The sequence below is a fragment of the Theropithecus gelada genome, chromosome 15 (assembly GCF_003255815.1).
Source record: "Theropithecus gelada isolate Dixy chromosome 15, Tgel_1.0, whole genome shotgun sequence".
In the NCBI taxonomy this organism is placed as follows: domain Eukaryota; kingdom Metazoa; phylum Chordata; class Mammalia; order Primates; family Cercopithecidae; genus Theropithecus; species Theropithecus gelada.
This window is the reverse complement of record NC_037683.1, coordinates 27,741,451-27,761,021: the sequence shown is the minus strand read 5'-3', so window position 1 is coordinate 27,761,021 and position 19,571 is coordinate 27,741,451. Positions and strand designations below refer to the sequence as shown.

The window sequence follows — 19,571 nt, the reverse complement described above, 5'->3', positions numbered from 1 at the left end:
TTTTGAGACGGAGTCTCGCTGTGTCTCCCAGGCTGGAGTGCAGTGGCATGATCTCGGCTCACTGCAAGCTCTGCCTCCCGGGTTCACGCCATTCTCCCGCCTCAGCCTCCCAAGTAGCTGAGACTACAGGCGCCCGCCACCACGCCCGGCTAGTTTTTTGTATTTTTAGTAGAGACGGGGTTTCACCATGTTAGCCAGGATAGTCTCGATCTCCTGACCTCGTGATCCACCCGCCTCGGCCTCCCAAAGTGCTGGGATTACAGGCTTGAGCCACCGCGCCCGGCCTGGGCATGGTGTCTTACACCTGTAATTCCAGCACTTTGGGAGGCTGAGGCAGGAGGATAGCTTGAAGCTAGGAGTTTGAGACCAGCCTGGGCAATACAGTAAGACCTGATCTCTACAAAAAAAAAAAAATTAGCTATGCATCATGCTGAGAACCTATAGTCCCAGCTTCTCAGAAGGCTGAGACAGGATGATCACTTGAACCTGGGTGGTTGAGGCTACAGTGGGCTGTGTTCACACCACTGCACTCAGTCTGGGCAACAGTGTAAGACCCTGTCTCAAAGAAAAAGAAAAAATGAGTCTCCATCACCCTTTCCCAGTCCCATTCTCTGACAGCAATGGGTTTGAATAGATGTGCATTTGTGGACTTATATATAGTCATAGGAGGGTATGGGGGTTTTTTGGTTGTTGTCTTAAAAAAGTTTTTAGGCCTGGTGGCTCATGCCTATAATCCCTTCACTTTGGGAGGCTGAGGAAGGTGGATCACTTAAGGTCAGGAGTTCAAAACCAGCTGGGCCAAGATGGTGAAATCCTGTCTCTACTAAAAACACAAAAATTAGTCAGGTATGGTGGTGTGCACCTGTAGTCCCAGCTACTCAGGAGGCTGAGGCAGGAGAATCACTTGAACCCAGGAGGCGGAGGTTGCAGTGAGCTGAGATGCGCCACTGCACTCCAGCCTGGGCGACAGAGTGAGACTCTACCTCAAAAAAAAAAAAAAAAAAAAAAAAGAAAGCTGGGCATGATGCCTCACGCCTGTAATCCCATCACTTAGGGAGGCCTAGACAGGCAGATCACTTGAGGTCAGGAGTTCACAACCAGCCTGGCCAATATGGCGAGATCCCTTCTCTATTAAAAATACAAAAATTAGCTGGGTGCAGTGGCACACGCATGTCATCCCAGTTACTGGGGAAGCTGAGGCAGGAGGATCACTTGAGTCCAGGAGGTGGAGGTTATAGTGAGCTGAGAGCCTGTCACTGCACTCCAGCCTGGGTGATGGGACTGAAACCCTAGCTCAAAAAAAAAAACAAAAAAAATTAAAACACAGATAGGATCATGTTATACCTGTTGTTGTGAAACTTGTTAGGCTATCTGGGACATCTTTCCAAGTCAGTACATTTAGATTCACGTCACTTTTTTGAAAGTTTGTGAAGTATTGCACAGTGTAGATGGATCATATTTATTTTACTGTCTCCTAATGCATGCTTGGCTTGTTCCCGCTTCTCCCCTTGTACAATGTTTTCACACTTCTGCCCATCTTCTCCATCTCCTTTATCTTCATCATCTTCCTTTAATACAGTGTATCCTTAATAGCAAGCTGATCTGAGGTTTTTAAATTGATCTTTAATTTTTTATTCAAATGATTTCAAACTTAGAAAAAAGTTGCAAAAGTAGTATAATGAGCTTCACCTAGAAAATATCAATTGTTGACATTTTGCCACATTCATTGTCGCTCGTTCTCTCTGTCTTCCTACTTGTCTATCTAGTATATATGTTAGAAACTTATTTTTTTATGGTCTATTTGAGGGTGAATTCCAGAAAACATGAACTTTTCTTTCAAAATACTTCAGTATGTTTCTCCTAGAAACAAAGACATTCCCTTACATAACCCCGGTGTAAATTGAGAAGAAATTTAACATTGATATAATACTATAATCTAATACACAGTCCATATCCGACTGTTTCCAATTGTGCCAATGTTCTTAACAGTGTTTTATTTTGTTTTCCTAATTCAGCTGGTCTTTTTAAGTCTAGAATAATTCCTTAGCTTTTTTTTTTTTTTTTTTTTAACATTTTTAAAGAGTCAAGGTCAAGGCCAGTTTATAGGATCTCCCTCAGTTGGGTTTATCTGATGTTACCTTATGATTAGATTCAAGTTATACATTTTTAGCAGGAATACCTCATAAGTGATGTGTCTTCAGTTCATCATATCTGGGGGCACATGATGTCCCTTTGTCTGTTATCAAGGATGTCCATTTTGAGCACTTGGATAAGGTGATGTCTACTAGGTTTCCTCATTATAAAGTTACACTTTTCCTTTTATAATTACTAAGCAGTCTGTGAGGAGACACTTTCTACATATATATCCTGTGTCCCTTCAGACTTTCTCCCAATAGTTTAGCAACCATTGGTCACTCCTGCCTGAATTATTCCTTTATTTATTTGCTTGTTTGTTCTCTTATTCAATATTGATACAGACTCATGGATTCTTATTTTATTCAATACATTATAATCTGTCACTGTAATTACTAATTTTGACATTCAGACTGTCCCAGATTTGGCCAGTAGAAGCCCCTTCAAACTGGACCCTGTGTCCTTTTGAAAAGTTCCCATCATTCTTTGAGCACTTTCTTGCTCTCTGGCACAAGAAGCACAAGAAGAAAACCCCAGCTCAACTTGTGCTTTTCCTGCCCCTGAATCAGCTGCTTCTCCAGGGGACCTGGTTGTTTTTAGTGGAGAATGATATTTAGAAACCAAGATCTGAGCATTAAGGGTACTCAGTGACCTTGCTTCCAGGCCTCACTCAGTGTATGGCAGATAGAACTAGGAAGAGAGAGAGTGAGTGAGTGTGCATGTGTGTGTGTGTGTAGCTGTTTGATGCATAAGTTTGTATCACAGCTTCATTTTTTTTTTTTTTGAGACTGAGTCTCGCTCTGTTGCTCAGTGGCACAATCTTGCCTCACTGCAACCTCCACCTCCTGGGTCCAAACGATTCTCCTGCCTCAGCCGGCCAAGTAGCTGGGATTACAAGCATGTGTCACCACACCCAGCTAATTTTTGTAATTTTAGCGGAGACAAGGTTTCACCATATTAGCCAGGCTGGTCTCAAACTCCTGACCTCAAGTGATCCTCCCGCCTCAGTCTCCCAAAGTGCTGGGATTACAGGCATAAGCCACCATGCCCAGCCCATATCACAACTTCTAATTCCAATGTAACACCTCAAGGTTTTTCTTTTGCCCTCTCCCTTTCTACATTTGTACCTTTTTTTATTTTACAGTGAGGACTGCAGCCCCCAACAACAATATTTGCTCAATCCTACAATACATACAAAGTTATCTGGGCATTGCAAAGCCCATACTACTATTGACAGGCCTATCCATAGAGTTCCAGATTTGTCTGTTTTTTTCTTTATGCCCCCAGGCTGAGGGAATATACTCTCAAAGTAGTGTGTTCAAAAGTTGTCAAGCCCCATCTAGCTGGAAACTCACTTATCTGAGAAGTGCCTTGTTGGCTCTGGTGTTTCCACGCTCGTGGCTGGGCTCAACTCTGACCGGACACTGCAGCAGATCCTGCTGCACCGTCTGGGTGTTCTGATCCTGGCCGGGGCATGCTGTGTTCAGGCCCTGTTTCATTTCCACTCCTTTGGGGCCATGAGTTTTGTCTTCGGTACCATAGGGCATCTGGCCCAGGTGGTTTGCTGTAGACTTTACTCTCCATGTTCAGCTTCAGATTTGCCCTGGGATGACAGCTTAGCACCGCTGACATCAGCTCCTCTTTCTTACCCACCTGTTGGCTGGAGCTTCTGCATTCTGAGAAGATGGCAATAGACCCTCTGTTGTCCTGACCACAAAGAGCCTTTGTTACTAAGCTTGCTCCCAGCATTTCTAAGGTTCTATTCACCTCATGCCTCCCAAGGCAGAACAGTCAGTGACAGTCTTGCAAAGAGCCATCAGGGCACATGCCCCACCCCTGTTTCCTCACTCCATTTATAGGCAAAGCCATGAGATATGGGGAGAGAGTGTATGTATTCAGAACCACTGCCTGATCTCAAAGCCATCTTCAGGATTGGAGGCAGTAGGAAAGGTCTTTTTCAGCACCTGGGTCAAAAGGATGCAGAGCTCCATGGTAAACTCCTACTTTGCTCTATATTCCTTTGAGATTTCACTCCAGGTCAAGGAAAAAATTATGTTGAATGCTGTCTGGGCTTCATCCCAGTGTTGTTCTATTTTTGCATGCAGGAAGGACTTGAATCCAGCTCCCTTTTTTAGCTCTGAATCCGTTCTGTCCTGTCAAATCAGATAACCACTGTCTCCCAGGTTATAGCAAAGGAAGTGTGATTCTATAGAGAAAACAGCAAGCCCAGGGCCTTGCTGCTGATACGCGGCAGTTTTCAACTCCTAGGCATCATATTGTCCCAAATTACCTCTCCAGCAAAACCCAGGCCCCATTGTGAGCTGAGGAGAGAGTTATTAAGAGCACAGTGCCATGATTCATTTGTGGCTGGGGTGATAACTGATGGCCCTTTCCTCTGTGGACCCCTCAGGTGTTTGCATTTTTAAAGTAGAGGAGTGGCTGTACCTTCTGACAAAACCCAGGGAAACATGACTGCCCCAACAGGTCTGAGAGGGAGGTGAGATATTTTCCAGGCAAGGGCAAGATGTTGGAGTAGAAAGACTATCGTGCAGGGGTTCCAGAGGCCCAGGTCTTAGCCCCAGCTCTGCCATTAACTTACTGAGGGACTCTGGCAAGTTGCTTCCTCTGCAGAGCACACCACCTTCAATTTCTAATACTAGCACCAAGAATACATCTCCCTGTAAACTGTCCACCAGCTTTGCTAAAATTAAGGTTTCTGTGGGGGGGAACAGGGGAAATGGCCACCTTCCCTTTGGGCCCAAGCCCCTGTTTGGGGCCTGGATGCCACTCTTTTTTTTTTTTTTTGAGACAGGGTATCACTCTGTCACCAAGGCCGGAGTTCAGTGGCATGATCTCGGCTCACTGCAGCCTCGAACTCCTGGGCTCAAGCAATTCTCCCACCTCAGCCTCCCAAGTAGCTGGGACTACAGGTGCATGCCTCACCATGCCCAGCTAATTTTTAAATTTTTTGTAGAGGTGGAGTCTTATTATGTTGCCCATGCTGGTCTCAAACTCCTGGGCTCAAACAATCCTCTCCCACCTCAGGCCTCCCAAAGTGCTAGGGTCACAGGGGTGAGCCACTGCACCTGGCCCTAGCTGCCAATCTTGGTGTCACCTGGATAGGAGAATTTTACTTCTGTTCTTCTCTTCACCCCATATTGATGCAGATATATTTCCAGAACCATCCTGAATCTCTGTCTCTGTTTTTCCCCATATAAGGACTGAAGAAGCAGAGGGCATTTTGGATCCCCAGGAGTCGGAAATGTTGAACTTTAATGAGAAGTGCACTCGGAGCCCACTACTGACCCGACTCTGGGCAACGGCGGTTCTTGGGTCCCTCTCAGGTTAGCAGCAGTAGAGTCGTCCAGGATCATTAGGACAACTGGGCTTCTGTCTGTCTGTCTGGGGTTCACTCCTGGTTCACAATGGCGACTCGTGCTTCTGAAATGGTAGCTTAAACAAGTCATCCTGGATGCAGGCTGGTCAGTAGGGTCAAGGTTCCAGACAGGCCTGGGGCAGCTGGGCCAAGTCCTGCCCATTTCCAGACTAACATGTTCTGTGGTTGGGTCAAAGATAAATCTCATTCCTATAAGTCATGTCTTCCTTATATCCTGACTTACTAGGGCAGCTCAGTATTATTTATTGGAAACCTGGGGTTTCTCTTTAAGAAGATATAATTGATGGCCAACTGAAGAACATCTGGACCAAGAATCAAGCTGCCTGATTTGCCTCACTTACTCACTTTACACACACTGACTCAGACCAACTGTGGGCCTCACCCTGTGCCGCATGCTGGGGCCACAGAGGTAAACTGACATGGTCTTCTGCCTCCAGGAATTCCCACTTAGCACAGGGGTTCTCCAGAGCAGGCCTCCTCCAAGTTAGATGGAAGCTTCCATTCTCCCAATGATAGTCTTTGCACAATTCGTGGAATAGTTAGGTTAATAGACTGATTTTTTTTTTTTCAGTTTTAATCCTCCCTCCTCATATTATCCTTACAATTTTGATACAAGTTGTAGCTTGTCTACTGTAGATTCTGGTATCAAATGATGCCTGATTTACCAGCAGTTTAGGTATTTGCTAGAAATTGCTTATCTCATGCTTCCTAGCTCCCAGAGGCTGTGTTTCTAGGACAAGTGCAATCTGGAGGTCACACATATGACCAAGTAGAAAGGAGTATAATCAGTGCTAGGTATAGGAACAAAATGCTTTGTCTTCATTTTGCCCCTGCCACCAACTCAGTGTCTAAACTTGGGCAACTCCCTTTTTCCTCTCTGGGCCTTATTTCTATCAGAGTTTACAGATGAGGGTCTTGACTGATAGTAACTATTGTTATAAAGGCTACAGTTTACAGAGCACTACATGCTGGGCACTTTACATGTATGATTCTGTTTAATTCTTGTGATCACTCAGTGAGAAGTCCTATTTTGACATCCATTTTATAGATGAGGCACAGAGAAAGTAAATGGCTTATATGAGGTCACCATGCTAATGAGTGGTGAGGAACTTTTGCTACCTGGCAGGACCAGGTTAGGGCAGGGTGGGCCCTCGGCAACTCTGAGAATTCTTTCTGGCAGGCACAGAGGACATACGGATCGATGAGAGGACAGTCAGCCCCTTCCTGCAATTGTCAGATGATCGAAAGACCCTGACCTTCAGCACCAAGAAGTCAAAGACCTGTGCAGATGGCCCAGAGCGCTTCGACCACTGGCCCAATGCCCTGGCTGCCACCTCCTTCCAGAATGGGCTCCATGCCTGGATGGTGAATGTCCAGAACAGTTGTGCCTATAAGGTGGGCGTGGCCTCAGGTCACCTGCCCCGCAAGGGTTCTGGCAGTGACTGCCGTCTGGGCCACAATGCCTTCTCCTGGGTCTTCTCTCGCTATGATCAGGAGTTTCGTTTCTCACACAATGGGCAACATGAGCCCCTGGGGCTGCTGCGGGGCCCAGCCCAGCTGGGTGTACTGCTGGACTTGCAGGCTCGGGAGCTGCTCTTCTATGAGCCAGCCTCCGGCACAGTGCTGTATACCCATCATGGGTCCTTCCTGGGGCCCCTCTTCCCAGTCTTTGCTGTGGCCGATCAGACCATTTCCATCGTCCGCTGACTTCTGGCCACAGGAAGCCAGGTCCACCTCCCACCACCCTTTCAGGCCATGTTTCTACTCAGTGTCCTTTTCCCAAATGATGTGTGTGGTGTTTCTAAGGGAAACAAGGCCCACAACGAGTGGGCAGCTTTAGGAGGGATGGGGATCTCTTTCAGATCTAGGCACAACCTGTAAATCACAGGTGTCCAAACTTTTGGCTTCCCTGGGCCACATTCGAAGAATTTTCTTGGGCCACATAAAATACACTAACGATAGCTAATGAGCTAAAAAAACAAAAAAACAAAAAAACTGTTTATACATTTTCGTGATATCTGCCACCACAGATAAGCAAAAAAGTCCTTGCATTCAAAGGGTTGGAGATTGCTGCTCTGAATGCTGGCTATCTGTGGGGAACCCACTATTCCCTGGGCCTTAGTCTCCCAAATCCACCATGCATCTGCCCCTCTGAGGGTGTCTTCACTTTGTCTCTGGCATCCAGGATGGTGCCTGGTGCATAGTGAGTATGCAATAAATATTTGGCAGGTGAGTGGATGGATAGATGGATAGGTGAATGTAGGTGGACAGGTGACTTGGGTGGATGTGGTGGTCTCTGGAGAAGCACTGCCATTCAGCCTCCTGCTCCAGCTTTGCACATGCAGAAGTGCTTCTCTTCACAGGCAGAGGAGCCTGTGGGTAAAGTTTCCACATCCCATTAATTCAGTGCTTCTTTTTCATGACATGACACATAGAGAAAATATTTTTTCTAGCACACAAGAGCAACCTGAAAGGCTGCTCCTGGCCAGCGGACTCTGTCCTAGAGGACCGTGTCCTCCCCCATGTCCTGCCTAGGCCCTCAGAGGACCAGGGGATCATGTCTCCAGGTAACCTGACTGCAGCCCCATCATCAGCATCTGTCTCACACCTGCCGACTGAGCTCCAGCCTGTGCCCACCAGTAATAGCAGGGACAGCCTTTTCCCTTAGAGAAGCTGCTAAGTTTCCCTACCTGATGGCCCCCTCTAACATAAACTGCACACCTGGGGTGATGGCTTAAAGCCAGAAAGAGCTGAGGGAGCAAGAGGGCCAACCTCAGGGCACGTGGGCATTATTAAAGGTCTTGAAAGCATTAAAGATTTATTCCATGTTCTTTGTTGCTAATTGGGTGTATACCGTACGCTGGCCTGTCTTCATACCCTTATTGTATTCTCGGAAATAAGTGGGCGGCAGCTCAGTGTAGCAGAGAGAGCCTGGAGACGTTACCAAGACCCAAGGCAAGTCCCTTTATGCTTGTCTCCATGAGAAGTTCACCCTAGAACAGTGGTCTTCAAACTTTTATCCAGGAACTCTCTTCTAAAGTAATCTTACCTACAACTTTAGGCTCCTGGGTCCAAAGAAAATGAAAGGCAGAGCCCTCCCCACTTTCTTTGGGAGCCACAGAGCAGTTTGAAAACCAGTGTTTATTAATTAATTTTTGTTTTGAGACAGAGTCTCAAAGGGAGGCCAAGGCAGGTGGATCACCTGAGGTCAGAAGTTCGAGACCAGCCTGGCCAACATGGTGAAACCCCATCTCTACTAAAAATACAAAAAATTAGCTGGGCATAATGGTGCACACCTGTGATCTCAGCTACTCGGGAGGCTGAGGCAGGAGAATCGCTTGAACCTGGCAGGCGGAGATTGCAGTGAGCCGAGATTGCAACACTGCCCTCCAGCCTGGGCAACAGAGTAAGACTCCATCTCCAAAAAAAAAAAAAAAAAGAAAAGGAAATTACTGCTGCCTGGCCTTGGTGCCAGTCCCAAGGAAGACAGACCAAAAGGGGTTTGGTCAAGTCCCAAAGAGATCTTCCCTGCCTTTGCCTGGGCACAGCCCCTGCTCACAAATCTGGGTCAAAGCCAAGGCTTTTCTTGACACCTGAAGGTCCCCATGCCATGTTTCTCCCAACCCACCAACCCAGCTCCTCACAGCAGCCTTCATTCCACAGTTCATGGGCCTGCTGCAGGAACGTCCTCCGCATCCCCCTGCTCATCTAAAGCCACCCCCAGTGCCACTCCTCAATTCAGCATCCACTCTAGAACGCTCCCGGGCTGCTGGCACCAGAACACACTGCCAGGAGTGTGCCTATGTTTTTAATGTGTGGCATCCCCTGGCACTGGGCAAGGCACAGAGATGTCCAGCAAATACCAAGTAGAAAGGTGTGGGAAGGTGGGGAGGCAGGAAGAGAAATTTTTGTTGTTTTTGTTTTCAGAGACAGGGTTTCACTCTGTTGCCCAGGCTGGAGTGCAGTGGCATGTAGCTCACTGTAACAGAACTCCTGGGCTCAAGTGATCCTCTCGCCTCAGCCTTCTGAGTGGCTGGGATTAAAGGTGTGTGCCAGCACACTGGGCTAGTTCTTAAATTTTTTGTAGAGATGGGGTTTCACCGTGTCGCCCAGACTAGTCTCGAACTCCTGAGCTCAAGTGATCCTCCTGCCTCAGCCTCCTAAAGTGAGAAAAGGAATTGAAAAACCCAACCTACTTCAACCTCCAATTGTTCCCCCCTCCCCACAAACCTACTCCCTACACTCCAGTCCTTGCTCCCCATACTTTCCTACCTCCACACTGGTCTCTGCGACAGAGGTGCCCTTCGAGATTGACATTCTTTAGGACAGCTCCCCTATTCTCCCAGAATCTCCACTGTACCATGTTTCATATGACAAGCATCCCCATCTATTTACAACCTAGTGGTCAAGCCAATGGGCTTTGGATTCAGATGTGCCTAAATTGCAATCCTGGCTTCTTTGCATGCTGGCTGTGACCTCGGGCAGGCTGCTTAACCTCTGAATTTCAGTTTCCTCATTCGTCAAGTTGTGGTGGGGGTCAAACCACCTAGGCCCAACGAGGTAGCTTTGAGGGTTATATGTGCATATAAATAACTTAGCACATTACCTAACACGGGGCAGGCATATATCAACAGGATTTCTTCTCATGACTGTCATGGGGTTCCTTGCTTAAATTCTCTTCATACTATGTGGTACTAATGGACAGTGTCCTTATAGGACGGCTTAGCATACTGCTTTTCAAACTAAATGCTGACCCCAGGCTTCCAGAGGGAGGGTGTTTCAGAAGCTGAAAGAGAGACCTTAGGACCTCTGCTTCAACTCCAGCCGTTTTTCAGTTTGTTTTTAGTTTTGCATAATGGGGTTTCAGACCTCCCATGACAAAAGGCCCCTGCTGCTAAAACCAAGTTTGAAAGTGCCTGGTTTTGAAGCTAGTTGGGCCTTCTGTGAATCCTGTTGGATGTGAAGAGGCCTCCTAGTGGAAAAGGGTGCGAATGAGAATGAGGGAAGGCAGAGGCTAGGAGCTGGTTAGTGGGGCAAGGCTGAGAGCTCAGCACTCACTGCTTTATTATCAGAATAGGTGACAAAGGCTGCAGGCAGAGGGGGAAAGTCCAGAGCTGTGGAGAAAGAGGCTCCCTGTCTCCAAGCTTTGTTTAGGGTTTTCTCCACGGCCTAGGGCCCAGCCACTTCCCTCACCGGCCTCAAAGCCCTGGGGTGGAGCCCTCTAGGCAGTCAAGGGCAGGCAGGAGATGGGCCAGAGAGGGGAGGATGTGTTCTTTAGGTACAGAATCCCTGACTACAGGGTCCAGTGCCTGTGGGTCAACCACCAGGAAGCTGTGCATGCCCACGGCCCGAGGCCCCTGGTAATCGCAGAGGTAATTATCCCCAACATGGGCTGTCACTACCGGTTCCATATGAGCAAGCCGCAAGGCCTCCTGGAAAATGCGGGGGTCTGGCTTGGGCCAGCCAACAGCCTCAGAGGTCAGCACAAAGTCGAAGTGTTCACGCAGGCCAAGGCCCCCCAGGATGCCCTCTAGCCGTTGGTCAAAGTTGGAGATCACTGCCAACCTTAGACCCCGTGAGCGGCACTCCCTCAGGGTGTCCTCAGCCCCATCCAACACCTGCCAGGTGCAGGGGCGGCTGAAGTCCTCATACAGCTGTTCAGCGATGGGGGCTACAGCCTGAGCATCCTGGACACCTGCCAGGTGGAAGGTCTGCAGGACCACGTCCAGCCACCACTGGCGGGAGGTGAGGCCATGGCTCAGGCCGTAGTTGGGGAAGCTGTGGCTCTGGACCCTGTATGCCTGTCTGAAGCCTTGTTCCAGGGCTGAGGGCTCCACCTCCAGCCCATGGGCCCGGGCCTTGGTGGCATACTCCTCCCCTAAGGGGTGGCGGAGCTTGAGCAGCGTGTCCTTCACATCCCATGTCAGCAGTCGTATCTGCAGCCGGTGTGCCATGGAGGAGGCCAAGTCCACCCCAGTTCTGCCTCAGGTCCTACAGTGGGTCCCAGGGGACGCTGACCACCTCTGCACAACCTAACAATCACCACTTTCCAGGCCTTGTGGGTCAGATTTGCTGGCTAACATGAAGCACTTGGGAAATGTCTTCACAGCACAAGATCCTAGAATGAAAAACAGCAGGTAAGGTGAAAGCTCAGGCCCTGACATCAGACAGACTGGGTTCAAATTCTGGTGCTGCCAATGGTGTGACCCTAGGAAAGTCACTCTGAATCCACAACACATTTCTGAGCACCTTTTTGAGCTAGCTGCTAGCATATGGGACAGATTTCCAGCCCTTATGGCATTTACAGGCACTGAAGAACAGGCATACAGGTATTAGGCAAAGAACTACACAAATACTTAAATACAATGAAGTCAATAGATACCATAAGGATATAAATCCAGGGAATGCATCTAGTCTGTGTAGTTAGGGAATGTCATAAGCAAGTGAAGTTTCTTTTTATTTATTTTTAATTTCTCTTTTGAGACACGGTCTCTCTCTCTGTCTCCCAGGCTGGAGTGCACGGCTCATTGCAGCCTTGATCTCCCAGGCTCAGTCAGTCCTCCTGCTTCAGCCCCCCTCGTAGCTGGGAGCCACCATTCCCAGCTAACTTTTGAATTTTTTGTAGAGACGGGGCAGTGGGGTGGGGTGGGGTGGTGGGGATCTCACTATGTTGCCCAGGCTGCTCTCCAACCCCTGGACTCAAGTGATCCCCCAGCCTTGGCCACCCAAAGTACTGGGATTACAGGCGTGAGCCACCATTCCCGGCCCTGCAAGTCAAGTTTCAATGGAGATCAGAAGAATGAATGTGCAAGAAGCAGAGGTAGGTGAGTGCTCCCATCAGTGGAAATAGCAAGTGCAAAGGCCCTGAGGCAGGGCAAGGAGTCTGGTGCTTTGGGTTGACAGAGGCCAGCTCAGGCAGGACCTTGTAGGTCAGGACACAATTATTATGATTGCTATTATCATTATTAGGGATGTCAAAGACAGAAAGGGACTTGCAGAGCATCTGAACAATATCCTGGCTGCTGGGCGGAGTAGACTGAGCCTGAAAGGGGCAGGTACTTACCTAAGGTCACAGTGGGTCAGTGGCACAGCCAGGACCAGAACCCAAACTTCCAGACTCTCTGACCAGTTCTTCCACTGTACCATGAAATATATTTGGATTTTTAAAATCCAGCACAGGAGAAAAGACAGGACAGAGCAGGCTGTCTGTCTCTAGCCCTCTCTGAACCCCAACTTTTCGATCTTTACTGGAGGTAATAACACTGGCCTAGGAGGAGAGCCGATGAGAGAACTGACTCAAGGCACAAGAAACAAATGACTCAGCCTGCTATCCAGAGGCTGGTGCAGCTTCTTTCCCCAGACAGAACTGATCCCAGACAAGGCCTGTTTGATCCCAGACAAACCCTTGAAACCTGAGGGGCCAGAGTTCAAAGTACAGCCAAGTTGATACTTAGGGAGGGGCATCGCTGGTGAATCTGGGGAAGCCTTGGAGGAAGCTTGTCTAGGAAATGAATTAAGGAGACTCATCTAAAGACCCTCTCATTTTGCAGGTGTGTAGACAGAGACCCAGTGAGGGGCAGTAATTTACCCCCCAAATCACACAGGGAGTCACAGTGGCACAGCTAAGACTAGAGCAGAGGGTTCTGGCTCCTGACCCTTGGCTTTTTCTTTTATTTTTGAGACGGAGTTTCACTCTTGTCGCCCAGGCCGGAGTGCAATGGCGCGATCTTGGCTCACTGCAACCTCCACCTCCCAGGTTTAAGCGATTCTCCTGCCTCAGCCTCCCCAATAGCTGGTATTACAGGCATGTGCCACCACACCTGGCTAATTTTTTTTTTTTTTTTTTTGAGACGGAGTCTCGCTCTGTCACCCAGCCTGGAGTGCAGTGGCGCGATCTCGGCTCACTGCAAGCTCCGCCTCCCGGGTTTACACCACTCTCCTGCCTCAGCCTCCCCAGTAGCTGGGACTACAGGAACCCGCCACCTCGCCTGGCTAGTTTTTCGTATTTTTCGTAGAGACGGGGTTTCACCATGTTAGCCAGGATGATTTCGATCTCCTTTTTTTTTTTTTTTTCAATTCTTAGTAGAGACGGGGTTTCTCCATGTTAGTCAGGCTGGTCTCGAACTCCCGACCCCAGGTGATCCGCCCATCTCAGCCTCCCAAAGTGCTGGGATTACAGGCGTGAGTCACCACACCTGGCCGGCTCTTTTTTTCTTTTTTTTTCTTTTTTTTCTTTTGAGACAGAGTCTCACTCTGTCACCCAAGTTGGAGTGCAATGGCATGGTCTCTGCTCACCGCAACCTCCAACTCCCAGATTCAAGTGATTCTCCTTTCTCAGTCTCCCGAGTAGCTGGGACTACAGCCGCCCGCCACCACACCTGGCTAATTTTTGTATTTTTAGTAGAGACAGGGTTTCACTATGTTGGCCAGGCATGTGGGGAAAAGGAAGAGAGATCAGCCTGTTACTGTGTCTATATAGAAAGAAGTAGACATAAGAGACTCCATTTTGTTTTGTATTTGAAATGCTGTTAATCTGTGACCCTACCCCCAACCTTGTCCTTGCAAGAGACGTGTGTTGCGGTGACTCAAGGTTTAATGGATTTTGGGCTGTGCAGGATGTGTCTTTGTTAAACAAATGCCTGAAGGTAGCTTGCTGGTTAAAAGTTATCACCATTCTCTTAATCTCAACTACCCAGAGACACGTACACAGCCAAAGGTCCAAAGGTCGCAGGGACCTCTGCCTAGGAAAGCTAGGTATTGTCCAAGGTTTATCCCCATGTGATAGGATGAAACAATGTTGCTAAAAGGTTTATCTCAAGGCACAGGATTTTCCTTTGAACTTATTCATATCACAGAGGTTTTTGTTCCTATGTCTTACTGCCGATTTCCTCTTTTTTCTTTGATCCTATTGTCCTGCCACTCCCCTGTCTTTAAGATGGTAAAGATAATTATCAATAAATACTAAGGGAACTCAGAGACCGGGGCCGGCGTGGGTCCTCTGTAAGCTGAGCGCCGGTCCCCTGGGCCCCGCTTTTCTTTCTCTATACTTTGTCTCTGTGTCTTATTTCTTTTCTCAAGTCTCTCGTTCCACCTTACGAGAAACACCCACAGGTGTGGAGGGGCAGGCCACCCCTTCAAGGCAGATCTCGAACTCCTGACCTCTTGATCCTCCCGCCTCGGCCTCCCAAAGTTCTGGAATTACAGGCGTGAGCCACCGCGCCCGGCCTGGCTTTTTCTAGTTCTAAAAGCGCGGGTTTGGGGCTCTGCGCTGCAGGCATGAACTGCTCGCCCTTCTTCCCCACCTCCACCGCTCGGGAAAGGCGAAGTCCAGGAGCCTGAACCTCACGCAGAATCTCTACAGCTGCCGTTAGCAGCGTGAGCTGGCGCGGGGGTCCTAGGGACCTTTGCCGCGGCCGACCCCTTGGATCCCCTTCTCGCTGTAGCGCATCCACGGCTCGGCGCCGGTTCCCCGGCCCAGGACCTACCTGAGTTGCAAGGAAGCCGGTTGAGAACGCAGCCGCAAGTCCCGCGGGCTCGGGGGAAGGCGCGCAGGCCCCGGGAGGCGAGGCGGGGCGGGGATCGTGCGGGCCGCCCCTCCCTCCCATCCCGACCCGCCTCTGTCTGTCCTTGCCCGTTTCCCCTCCCTTGTCCCCTCGCTTTCTCCCTCTTCCAGCCGCCTCCCTCGTCGTCCTCGCCGTCCCCTCTCCCTCCTTCGTCTCACTGTGCGCCTCTCTGCGCCTGTCACCCGCCTTCACTGCGCGCTTCCGTTACTCTGCACCCGCTCCGCCCCTTATTCCCTCCCCGCTCCCTCTCGGTTCCCCAGCCCGCACACCCTTCCGCGCTCTCCAGCCCCCGTTACCAGCACCTTCTCTGCCCTGTCTGCGCACCCCCTGCCCGCCATACCTTCCCTCCCCACCGCGCTCTTCCCGCTCCCCATCCCCCACCCCGCTCCTTGCCTCCTTTGGATCGCATACCCCCGAGAAGTACCTGGTTGACTGGGAGGAGGGGAGCTGGGACCCAGCCTTGCTTGCTTAGTGTTGTGTGAACCTGAGCAAGGCCCTGCCCCTCTCTGGTCTCAGGGTCCCCAGTTGGTATTGGAGGAAATTGCTTTCAGTTGGAAACTTGTTAAATCCAACTTGGTGAGGTTAAATCCAACTGCAGTAACCTGCTTTTTTATTCTTTCTTTTTCTATTCTTTTTTTTTTTGAGACGGAGTCTCGCTCTGTCGCCCAGGCTGGAGTGCAGTGGTGCGATCTCAACCCACTGCAACCTCGCCTCCCAGGTTCGTGCGATTCTCCTGCCTCAGTCTCCCGAGTAACTGGGATTACAGGCGCATGCCGCCACACCCAACTAATTTTTGTATTTTTTTTTTGTAGAGACAGGGCTTCACCATGTTGGCCAGAGTGGTCTCAACTGATTTGCCCGCCTCAGCCTCCCAAAGTGCTGGGATTACAGGCCTGAGCCACTGCACCAGGCCTATTCTTTTTTTTTTTCTTTTTTTGAGACAGAGTTTCACTCTTGTTGCCCCAGGCTGGAGTGCAACGGGAGCGATCTCGGCTCACTGCAACCTCCGCCTCCTGGGTTCAAGCAATTCTCCTGCCTCAGCCTCCGGAGTAGCCGGGATTACAGGCCTGTGCCACCATGCCCGACTAATTTTTGTATTTTTAGTAGAGACAGGGTTTCGCCGTGTTTTCCAGGCTGGTCTTGAACTCCAGACCTTAGGTGATCCGCCCATCTCGGCATCCCAAAGTGCTGGGATTACAGGCGCGAGCCATTGCGCCCGGCCTCTTTTTGTTTTTAAGAACCCTGTGGTAAGAGCCTGGAATCCTAACCACTAGACCACCAGGGAGCTTTTTTATTCTTTTGAAGAATAAAAAAAGACTTTTATTTTTGTTTGCAAAAGTAATGCGTGTTGGCCGGGTGCGGTGGCTCACGTCTGTAATCCCAGCACTTTGGGAGGCTGAGGCGGGTGGATCACCTGAGGTCAGGAGTTTGAGACCAGCTGACCAACATGGTGAAACCCCATCTCTACTAAAAATACAAAAATTAGCCAGGCATGGTGGCAGGCACCTGTAATCCCAGCTACTCAGGAAGCTGAGGCGGGAGAATCACTTAAATCTGGGAGGCGGAGGTTACAGTGAGCCAACATCATAGCACTGTACTCCAGCCTGGGTGACAGAGCAAGACTCTGTCTCAAAAAAAAATAATAATAATGCAAAATACAAATGTGTACAAAGTAAAAAGCCAGCCCCCCACCACCCAACCTCATTCACTGAACACCTAGCATCTGTGGGCTCTGTGTCCCCTGTCCTTCTCTGAGGATTCAGTGGGAAACAAGGTGGTTCCTGCCTGCATGGGACATGGGAGGGGCAGACAACCATCGAGTAGATACATAAAGTGATTTCAGAAAGTGAGAAGTGGAAGCAGTAACACAGAATCATTTTATGAACAGTGACAGGGTATCTCTTTGGACGAGGTGGTCAAGGGAGGAACAAAGATCTGAATGGTGAGAAAGAGGTTGTCAGGTTAAGATCAAGGAACAAGTACTCCAGGTGAGGAACTGGCAAGGAGAAGGGTGTGGAGCTTCAGCCTGCTTACTGAACAAGGGCAGCAGCCTTGGGGCAGGGAGAGAAGGGCTTCGCCACCCCCATCTTTCTTACTCCCCAGGGATTGCTGAGGTGACAGTTTTGGTTATGCTACAACACAGATTTCTAGGAGCACACAAACATGCATCTAATTTTCTTTCTTTCCTCTTTCTCTTCCTCCCTCCCTCTCTCCTTTCTTTCTCCCTCCCTCCCTCCCTCCCTTCCTCCCTCCATCCCTCCCTTTCTCTCTTTCTCTCTTGCTTTTCTTGCTTTCCTCTCCCTCCCTCTCTGTCTCTTTCTCACTTTCTTCCATTTTTGAGACGGAGTTTCACTCTTGTTGCCCAGGCTGAAGTGCAATGGCGCCATCTCGGCTCGCTGCAACCTCCACCTGCCGGGTTCCAGTGATTCTCCTGCCTTAGCCTCCCGAGTGGCTGGGATTACAGGTGCCTGCCACCATGCCCAGATAATTTATGTATTTTAGTAGAGACGGGATTTAATCATGTTGGCCAGGCTGATCTTGAACTCCTGACCTCAGGTGATCCACCTGCCTCGACCTCCCAAAGTGCTGGGATTACAGACACGAGCCACCGCGCCCAGCCCATTTCTTTTTTTTCTTTTTTCTTTTTTTTTTTTTTTTGAGACAGAGTCTCACTCTGTCACCCAGGCTGGAGTGCAGTGGTACAATCTAGAGTCACTGCAACCTCTGCCTTTCAGGTTCAAGCGATTCTCCTGCCTCAGCCTCCTGAGTAGCTGGGATTACAGGTGTGCGCCACTGTGCCTAGGTAATTTTTTGAATTTTTAATAGAGACGAGGTTGCACCATGTAGCCAGGCTGGTCTAGAACTCCTGACCTCAAGTGATCCACCCGCCTTGGCCTCCCAAAGTGCCAGGATTATAGGCATGAGCTACTGCGCCTGGCCTAATTGTCTTCCTTTCAACTCTTAAAAACAAAAAAACAAAACTTTCTCCTGTGTTCCAAGTTGGTCTGTTCACTGGGTTCAGGCCTGGGAAGAAACACGAAATGCAGAGTCACAGACTTTGGCCCTGCAAGAGAGAGCCCGACTCATTTGGGGACTCACTTGCAAAACTGGTTTTGTGTTACAAGCATGAAGCACAAGTAGGGGTGGGAAGGGCGACTGGGAGACCAGAGGTTCAGCTGCATTTCACAGAATCCAAGAATGTCTGATACTGTCCACTTTTCAAGGTCACTGGAAACCTAACCCCTTAGGTTCTGGTCCCAGCTCTGCCATCTGTCTGTGAGCTCTCCATTCAATTATTTTTCTCTCTGGGCTCAGTCTCCCAATATTCAAAATGTGAATTTTCACAAAGTGAACATACTCATGCAACCAGCACCCAGACCAAGAAAAAACAATTTCCAAAAACCCCCCACAGCCTGTCCACTCCCAGTCACTTACCACCCAAAAGGTAACTATCTTGACTTCAAATTGCATCGTTTTACTTGTTTTTGAACTGTATATAAACAGAATAATATAGCATGCACTCTTTCATGCCTTGCTGCTTTTGCTCAAAATTGTATTTGATACATTTATGTTGCTACGTGTAGTTGTGGTTAACTCATTCTCACACCTTTAATATTCCATTATATAAACAGACCACATTTTACTGTTGATGAACATTTGGGTTATCTCCAGTTTTGTTTATTACATTTCTTTTTTCTTTTTTTTGGAGATGAATTCTCACTCTGTCACCCAGGTTGGAGTGCAGCGGCACCATCTCGGCTCACTGCAACCTCCCACCTCCTGGTTTCAAGCAATTCTCCTGCCTCAGTCTCTCAAGTAGCTGGGATTACAGGTGCCTGCCACCACGCCCGGATAATCTGTGTATTTTAGTAGAGATGGTATTTCATCATGTTGGCCAGGCTGGTCTTGAACTCCGGAGCTCAAGTGATCCGCCCACCTCAGCCTCCCAAAGTGCTGGGAATACAGGCGTGAGCCATCATGCCCAGCCTTATTACATATAAAATGCTGCTTATTACATATAAAATGCTTATAAAATGCTGCTATGAACACTGTTGAACATGTCTCTTGATGAACATAGGTGCTGTTGGGTAAATACCTAGGTGTGGAATCACAGGGTCATAAGATATGCAAATGTTCAGCTTTAGTAGAGCCAGACATTTTTTTTGTTTGTTTGTTTGGAGACAGGATCTTCCTTTGTAGCCCAGGCCGGAGTGCAGGCCAAACATGGCTCACTGCAGCCTCTACCTCCTGGACTCAGGCAGTCCTCCTGCCTCAGCCTCCCAAGTAGCTGGGACCACAGATGTGTGTCACCATGCCCCGCTGATGTTATTTTTATTTTTATTTATTTTTTTGAGGCGGAGTCTCGCTCTGTTGCCCAGGCTGGAGTGCAGTGGCCGGATCTCAGCTCACTGCAAGCTCCGCCTCCCGGGTTCACGCCATTCTCCTGCCTCAGCCTCCCGAGTAGCTGGGACTACAGG

General features: G+C 49.1%; 2 protein-coding genes across 7 annotated transcripts in view; one reads left to right on the top strand and one right to left on the bottom strand.

Moving 5' to 3' along the window:
• The window catches only part of BSPRY (B-box and SPRY domain containing), a 23,206-nt gene extending 14,855 nt beyond the window's left edge, over positions 1–8,351 (top strand). For 2 of the 3 annotated variants that reach the window (XM_025359655.1, XM_025359654.1), the window contains exons 5-6: positions 5,353–5,477; positions 6,711–8,342. In XM_025359655.1, the coding sequence (XP_025215440.1) occupies positions 5,353–5,477; positions 6,711–7,237 (652 nt within the window). In that variant the 3' untranslated portion in view covers positions 7,238–8,342. Of the gene's footprint in view, positions 1–5,352; positions 5,478–6,710 lie in introns of all 3 variants that reach the window. The other variant, XM_025359656.1, reaches the window with a different exon arrangement.
• A 2,199-nt stretch (positions 8,352–10,550) lies between these two features.
• HDHD3 (haloacid dehalogenase like hydrolase domain containing 3) lies at positions 10,551–15,108 on the bottom strand. Of its 4 annotated transcripts, XM_025360648.1 has the most exons (3): positions 14,820–15,108; positions 12,594–12,667; positions 10,551–11,648 (listed from the first exon to the last, which is right to left on the bottom strand). In XM_025360648.1, exon 3 carries the CDS (start codon positions 11,482–11,484, stop codon positions 10,729–10,731), a length of 756 nt encoding a protein of 251 aa, XP_025216433.1. In that variant the 5' UTR covers positions 11,485–11,648; positions 12,594–12,667; positions 14,820–15,108; the 3' UTR covers positions 10,551–10,728. The 4 variants fall into 4 exon arrangements, with proteins under 4 accessions (XP_025216433.1, XP_025216436.1, XP_025216434.1 ...); XM_025360651.1 differs by lacking the exon at positions 12,594–12,667; XM_025360649.1 differs by lacking the exon at positions 14,820–15,108 and having other exon boundaries at positions 12,594–13,206.
• Positions 15,109–19,571: the final 4,463 nt, after the last annotated feature.

Excerpts from the sequence above, each read along its gene's own strand:
- HDHD3 (XM_025360648.1), bottom strand. The coding sequence starts at position 11,484 with ATGGCACACCGGCTGCAGATACGACTGCTGACATGGGATGTGAAGGAC.